General features: G+C 37.9%; 1 protein-coding gene across 18 annotated transcripts in view; it reads right to left on the bottom strand.

Moving 5' to 3' along the window:
• Window positions 1-225: 225 nt before the first annotated feature.
• Window positions 226-8,410, bottom strand: part of MBTD1 (mbt domain containing 1) — a 72,322-nt gene continuing 64,137 nt past the window's right edge. For 17 of the 18 annotated variants that reach the window (XM_040497103.1, XM_040497104.1, XM_040497107.1 and 14 more), the window contains one exon: window positions 226-3,456. In XM_040497103.1, the coding sequence (XP_040353037.1) occupies window positions 3,338-3,456 (119 nt within the window). In that variant the 3' untranslated portion in view covers window positions 226-3,337. The remainder of the gene's footprint in view (window positions 3,457-8,410) is intronic. The other variant, XR_005797476.1, reaches the window with a different exon arrangement.

Below are 8,410 nucleotides of genomic sequence, written 5' to 3'. Positions count from 1 at the left end.
ATCCACATATCCATCCATATTCTGTTCCTCCCTTGTCAGCTACCAGCAGATTCTTCCTCACTCATGTGCTTGCTTTCCCACATAGGGGCAACAGGCTCTGGGAGGAAGGAACTCACCTGACTCTCTCAGAGACCTGTGACTGCTTACAGAAGGCACTCAGTACTTTGAATAAAAAAGGACACCCTTCAAAGACTAAAGCGTATTAAAGAACCGCTCCGATACAACTCAACTTTAACATTTTATTTTGTGTAAAAAAGGGCAAATTTAGTGAATTATTTTCATCTTGTACACAAAGTTATAATTTTAATGCTTTTCACATCCATGCTGAAAATTTGCAGTTTGGTAAAAATGAAAGGAACATAAGTTTCTCTGAAGGAATTTTTCACGCCATTATATACACTTCCTGAGAAAGTCTCAAACACTTTCTCAATGATCACAAGTTACCAAGAAAATAAAAGATTAAATTTGTACAGATATTGATCTATATATCAAATACATACAGAAATGATGTAAAAACCTTATGCAGTTTACTTTGACCTCTGTCCTCAAAAGATTTGCCCAGGGACAGATGCTTTTCTTTTGTATAAATGACTGTGGCTTTATTTAAAATATGAAAATCAAAGGAAGCAACCCAGTTTAATCACAGTATTTTTAAAATCCCTTCCCAATAGTAAAGGATCATTACCAAATATATAGCACCATAATACAAATATTGATGGGAGAGGGTATTCACATCACGCAAAATTAATATAATAAAAACAAACAAACACTGAAAACCCGTGTTAGTATCCGTAGAAGTTGTTGATAACAGCTTTAGCTTTCCTCATACACAGCAAGGAAAAGGTTAAAAGAGTTTAAACTACCAAAAATCCCCAAATAATCCTAACAGGAAAAAAATGAAAGCAAACCCAAGGTCAGCAGTACATTTTGAACGGTAAAAGAGAATGGGGCTATTGGGTTGTACGACTGGAGTTATGGCTAAGACAACAATCTCCTCTGCACTGACTTATTTCCTGTTTATCAGCGGCAGGAGTTAGAGCCTGAATGATGAGGAGGGCTTCAGATTGTGTTTAGGCTGCTAGGAAGTCCTTGCCAACCTTTAGCTGTTGGTCACGGGGTCAAGACAGGAAACACTTGGTGAACAGGTGGGAAATTCGAAAACACTCAGAGCCTGGTTTTGCTATATAATTGGAAGCTTACAGGACCTGGCTACAAATGAGCATTGTACACAACTCATTACCAGGCTCCAAATCCAATCCCTCCTGGGTTTGTCAGGTCCCTGCAGAGCCCCAGAGCCCAAGGTACTGGCAAAGCGCACCATGCAGCTGCTTCCTGTGCCCCTGTCACGTGTCATGGAACCAGAGCCTGAGAACGAAGATCGTGGTAAGCCCTGCTTTGGAAGTCTTCCAGGCTTTAAGTTTATGGGAAGATTCTTTAACTTAAAGATTTGGGAAGTGTGAGGATGTCACATTTACAGTAGGTCCCTCTCAGTAAGGTTGTTTAAGATAAATATCCAGTAATTTAACAGCTGAATTCACATATGTTTGACACGTGAGAATCAACCTGGCGTTGATATGATCTGCATTTATGCCCCTAAAGAGTCAGTATTAAGAAATGTTGACATGCGATTCCATACATTCTTACACTATAAAGTAACAAATTTTACTTCCAGTAGCAACTACAAAACCTTATGTTATTAACCCCTCTTGCATAGAATGAGGTAAACCTGTGCGTATTACCAATGCTATTTATTCCCAAAAGTAGAGCAATATTTTAGAAAATAAATTGCTGGTTTTTAATGTTCTATGCATTTTAAAATTCAAACAAAAATCTTACCTAAAATGGTCTCCTGGGGCTTTCCATTACCATTTTTTTAAAGCATTCCATAGGCTGAAGGACTTTAGAGGTTAATCATTTTGATTAATTTCTAATTAGCCCTACCTATATTCCAGAGGAGATGGCCAATGTTACCACTCTGAAGAGGCCAGGCTAAGACCCAGAAGCACTTCTAGAACAGATGCAATTAATTCCTGAGAGTTTAGTTTATGAACCTCACTGGTAAACGCTAGAGCTCTCTCATTCAGTCACAACTCAGAAGGTCTGAAAAATGCAGAGAGCAAACCTTTCACCAATTTACCCTTGTATCCTTTTTTTAAAGGAAGCCATGTGAATTTTAAAATAGGGAATGTCTGAAATGGTCCAAATCAGTTATTATCGTTAAAATTAATTTTGAATACAATTAAAAGACAATTCATACTATATATATATATATTTATATTTATATATATGGAATTTTAAGAAAATTAAATTCTCTTTCAAATTAGTTTTCTAACAAATCCAGGATAGTTAAAAGCAGAGCTGGAATGATTTTGAAATCTAAAAGGATTTTTGGCTTTAAACAACTCTGAATTTGATTCCACTGGTAATACAGTAGAACATCTGTTTTGGGGTGTGGTTATACCAAGTATCATCTAACTGATGGAGGGAAATGGTAGAGGCCTGACCAGAATCCCTCATGTGGGGTATCTTTAGTAAGGAAAATAAAATGAACTACGGACAATATTGCATTTTCCCCAACCCCTCGACATGTAGACTGAGATCCTGTATATCTTGTCAACCATTCCAGTTTAACACTTTAGTGTTAGGATAATTTTAATCTTTTTTTTTTTTTTAATTAAAAGAGAACATATAAAAGTATCCAGAGTTCTTCCAGTTTCATATAGAACTCCAAATAAATTTTCACAGAATGAAAAACATTTCTGTACAAACATTTAAAATGGGCTGCAATAAAATGCCAACAAGCAGAATTAATTACCCCTTCCATGATCCTATGTGGTGATGAACCCTCCTTGGGAGGGGGGTTCAGTTGCATATTTCTGCAGCAAAGGAAGCTGGAGATGTGACTGGCCTAACTTCTAAAATCCCAAAATCTCCCAACAGGTACCAAAAAGGTTCATTTGTAATGACAGTTCATTTGCATTTACAACTATATCCTTCTTTTAAATCATTTCCTTCAATCCTGCTACCTAAACTTTAATCTTACCAAAAAGTTAGAATTTCAGTTGTTAACAATGCACATAAATCCAAACTTGGAAAATATTACAAAATTCTTCCAAAAGCTTCAAATACAACACAAAAATTGTCCATCTTTATAAATTGAAAAATTTCCCCCCACGACTAAAATAGTTTCCCCACCCACCTGAAAAATCTGGAACTGAAATTTTCTATGTTTAGCAAAATGTCCCAGTGGAATAGCCCCGCTGTACAGCTCAGTTGGTTATAAATCAGTCCTGTTTTGTAAAACCCCTCCCTCCCGCCCCTGGGTCCGGAGCCCGCCTCAGGGCTCCTGTTTGATGTAGAAGCTGGCAGAGCCATTGCTCTCCTGATCGGACGCTCCTTGGAGGAAATTATAATCCTCTCCATCTATCAACTCCTCCTTCAGCTGCAATGTAGTCACTGCATGAGAGAGATAAATGCGGGGGATGTGATTAAGCCTTTCTGGAAAATTCAGATTACTTTCAGTCTTCAGGTTCCACCAGCTTTATACAGTTAATAAGACTTCTTCATGTCTTCCATAACTCTTAAAATTAACCCCCAGAAGTATGAACCTTTAATTCACTTTAATTCTTAAAATATATTGGCAGTTAAGAAAGTCCCAGAAAGGAACAATGCCGTAATCTAGACACTGCACAATGAACCTCTTCAATGAAGTGGTCAAGTTAATAGTGATCGCTGATTTGATGAGAATAATTTGAATTTTTCTTATAACTAAGTATTCACTTTTATGTCAATGTCTATACAACAGTGACGCATTTCTTGCATGATTCTGAACTCTAATATTTAAAATAAGTGACGTTAATATATGACTTCAATATAATCTTATCATCTCCAAGGAGTACCTTCATTAAAAAGACTCCCTGTAGAAAAAAGATATAAATTTGATAATAATAGTAAAATAGTATTATAAATAATATAAAGTATGATATCATCTATGATAGACATGTTATATTTATACATAATTTTCATATTCATAAAAATAAGTCATAAATCTGATACTGGATAAACACCTATATTAAAACTAAAATCCTGGAAAACTTGAACAGTCATTTTAGGTAAAATAAAACTTTACTGACATCAGCAATGTGAAGATCATTGGTGCAAAATGGCTAATGATGGCAACGGCATCACCTAACAGCAGTACTGCCTGAGTCCTTCTCGGAGGATCTGAGGACTTCCTTTTTTAAAATTTTAAGTAGGCTCCATGCCTAACATGGAACTTGAACACATGACCCTGAGACTGAGTTGCATGTTCTACCGACTGGGCCAGGCAGGTGCCCCTGATGACTTCCTTTTTAATGAAGACAAACCCAACAGTCTAGGCGGTCCTCGATTCATAAACAGGCCATGTTCCAGTCAGTCTTTATTTCTGTGGACAACTGTTTTTAAGTTTCTAGTATTTTCAGTGGGGTTTAGATTTCTTGATAGCCACTGAAGTCATGGCTAGTCAGAATCGTTAGGGACAGGAAGGCTTCTTTCTAATGCATGGGCAAAGACGAAGAAAAAAATTTTTTTCTTTGCTGGGCCCAGCAGTGGCCTTGGGCAAAAACTTTAGGCTATTTATTTATTATTATTTTTTTTCAACGTTTTTATTTTTTATTTTTGGGACAGAGAGAGACAGAGCATGAACGGGGGAGGGGCAGAGAGAGAGAGAGACACAGAATCGGAAACAGGCTCCAGGCTCTGAGCCGTCAGCCCAGAGCCCGACGCGGGGCTCGAACTCACGGACCGCGAGATCGTGACCTGGCTGAAGTCGGATGCTTAACCGACTGCGCCACCCAGGCGCCCCATACTTTAGGCTATTTAATACCGAAATTTTCCTTTTTTAAAAAAATAAATCCCTCTTAAGTTACTGTCCTTCAACACAATTATCCAGTAACTTCAGATTCCTCTGAATCCTTTCCTGGAGGTTCATGGTCTACTGTTACTTCCTCCAGAACTCTCCTTCAAAAAATTACTTCCCTACTTTTTAAATAAAAATGGTCTCAGCTAGGTGCTAAAAACTAGTCTTAGTAACCACCAACTTCTCAGAAAGGTATTCAGGTTTCTTAAAGAAGTTACCGTTTAACCAAAATTGGGCTGGTCAAGCTCTAAATACTGGAAATGGGTGGTCCTGTATGCTAACACACTGACTGGGATCCAATCCCACAGTAAGCGGTGCTCACTTCCTTCTCCAATTTCTTTAGCACAAGGATGTGTTAAATCAGAGGTCACAAACTGTGTCCTTCCCACTCCCTCCTCCCATGGTTCTTTTAAATTTGACTGAATATTTGGAAACAAGAGATTTCCCGTTAAGACCCTGGAAAGTAGGGACACTTGGCCACAGACAGCCAGCTTTTCCAGGGGCTGTGGCTGGGGGAACTGACTGCCAGCGCAAGCCTCCCTGGGCCACGGTGCCTGCCACAACCGCGTTTGAGCAACGTGTGACTCCCACCCATGCTGGCTGTGTTACTCTCTGAGATAACTCGTCTTCAAATTTTTTTTTTTTTCAACGTTTATTTATTTTTGGGACAGAGAGAGACAGAGCATGAACGGGCGAGGGGCAGAGAGAGAGGGAGACACAGAATCGGAAACAGGCTCCAGGCTCTGAGCCATCAGCCCAGAGCCCGACGCGGGGCTCGAACTCACGGACCGCGAGATCGTGACCTGGTTGAAGTCGGACGCTTAACTGACTGTGCCACCCAGGCGCCCCTGAGATAACTCGTCTTCAAATCAAAGGTGCAAGTTTTGTTTTTTCCATTACGGATCTTTTCATTACAATTGGAACAAGACGATGTGCACATATATGGAATGTAAACTGGGAACTGCTTATACAGAAAGGAAAAAGTCAATTTATGAGAAGAATTAGGGCTCAGAGAGTATTTAGATGAACAGTAAGCCAATTAAGTTTACCTGAATCACTAACTAGATAGTACCACCATGTGGAACAATATTAAAATGGTTATATTTTTAAAGTCAAGTAGTGCAGTTGCAGAAAAATACTTTCTTCCTGATCATAGTTACAAAGATTAGTTTAAAAAATAGTGGTCTTTCCGGTGCCTGGCTGGCTCAGTTGGTAAGGCAATGGACTCTTGATCTCAGGGTGGTGAGTTTGAGCCCCACACTGGGTGTAGAGATTAGTTACAAATAAAATCTTTAAAAGAATAGTGGTATTTGATATCTTAATAATTTAAAGAATAATCTTTTGAGAGAGGTCAATTCACTTCATTTTACTTTGGTATTTGTTTTGGTAATGGTGTTAAAAAATTTAATAGTCCAAAGACAGAAAAGTGAATACACTAAGCCTATAATAACAGCAAAACAAACACCAATCAGACTGTTGGGAAACTCAAAGTAAACACGACTGTGCAGTTCTTCTTTTGCGTAATATAATTAACAATACTTTTATGGAGACTATCAAGAATATAATAGTCAACCTTTAAATCTAACCAACACATATTAATTGTTAAGGACATTTGAACAATACCATGAAAATAAATACATGGAAAAGAAAAAAAAAAAACAAAACAACAAACCATGTTTCATTAAAGGTGCAGTACCCACAATAAAAGGTTGGTTAAAACAGTATCTTGTTCTAGGATGATCAGATGGCTAAATGAATGAGAAAAGAGTTCCTGTGCTTCAGACCAAACGTTCCATTCAAATGGATGTTTGTTTTTTTGAAATGGGACAAAGGTAAGTCGAGATTCTAAAGCACATCCTGAAACTATCTGCATTTACTATAAACAACAAATTTCTGGAGTATGCTTCCACTCATGTTAAAATATGGAAATAATGTGCTTAAAAAAGAGTAACTCAAGAGAAAGGCGAAAGGCTCACTCAGATGTGGAATGCTTTGATGCACAGTCTGACGGTTTTCATGGAAACTAAAACAATGCCGGTCTGGTATCTTCACACGAATCATTTCTCCTTTCTAGGCCTTATACTCAATGAATGATGGATGAAATAAAATAGATCCTGTGGCTGAATGCGGCGCAAGTGCATTTTTCTAGCTCCGTTTTTAAAAGGAAGTCACTTTGCTGACTCTCATCACTAATATTTCAGGAGATGAACTAATGGAAATCATATTTTCCTAGCTGGAAGTCCAGAAGTAATAAACTCTGAGTAGCTAATCAAACTGTAGCTTCCAGGTAGGTCAGATAGCAATGTAGTACCACACAGTTTCACCAGAGTAAAATCACACCAAGTCCCACACGATGTGCCCCCAGCTCAGAAGACACTACAGACACCGGTGGAAGAAGGAAGTCACTTAGGAGACCCTGTGGTTTCCATCCCATGCATGTACTCTAAGTTCTTGGGTTCTGCCAATCCTAGAACTTAGGTTCTATTATACATGAATTAGTAACATCTTACAAAATGTGACACGCACCTTCTAAATTAGTCTAATTCTTAAAACCCGATAAAAACGCCAATAAATCCAACAAAACTCAATAAAAATTCAAACGTATTCAGAGCTCACAATATCTATAGTTAATTGCTTAAAGACTATTTCATAAATAACAAGGTCAAAACAAAAGAGACAAACAAGAAAAGAAACTGAAATGCTCTTTAGATAGACTTTAAATGTTTTTCCATTAAAGAGCAGATAAACTCATATTTGCAGTCCTCATCTACTTTTTATACAAAAGAGAGTAATTTCTTCTAGAAATAAGGATATTATTAGAGTGATCTGTAGGAAGAATGATGATGACCTAATACCCTGGTAAGGAGACTAAAGCTAAAGAACGTATCTTAAAAATGGCACTCCTGTCCCCCACCCCCCAAAACCCCCAAGTCCCCCAAAACTTCAGGTATAAAGATATTACGAACAGAGGAGGAAGAAGAAGAAAACACAGCTAGGTATTAACACCCATCAGGGTTTTCAACATACAAAAGGCATTTTAAAGAATACGGATTAAATAAAACAAGGGAGTTTGAAAGCAATAATTAGGATATGGCAGAACAGATGCCAAGGGTAAGACAACTCTGGCTTCTAAGTGCTCTCCTCCGCACTTCTGTCTGAGGTTCATCACACGCAAGTGAAACCTTTCTAGTATTTTATGGTGCTATGTTTGTTCTTAGCAATTACAAAGGGTAAAATATTTTGCATTCCTTACAAGCTAGTAGCTTCGCCAAACCAATTAAATTCAAATTAAATGTCACTTACTTAATCACTGTAAGTACATAAGCGTGAAATAATGGGAATTAAATTTTACTCAAATTCAACACCAAAATTACACAAGACTGTATTTCCAAGTCCATGTCATTCAACTAAGATTGTGGTAAATGTTACCACCAGAACCAAAATTCCATGGGAATGCAAAGCCTCATAGTTGGCTCTGATTAATCAGACTGATCCCTAACGGTGTGCTTC

Source organism: Herpailurus yagouaroundi, unplaced genomic scaffold (genome assembly GCF_014898765.1).
Source record: "Herpailurus yagouaroundi ecotype Mexico unplaced genomic scaffold, PumYag 189, whole genome shotgun sequence".
Classification (NCBI taxonomy): Eukaryota; Metazoa; Chordata; class Mammalia; order Carnivora; family Felidae; genus Herpailurus; species Herpailurus yagouaroundi.
Note: the sequence above shows the minus strand (reverse complement) of the source record. Positions and strands in the feature narration are given on the sequence as shown.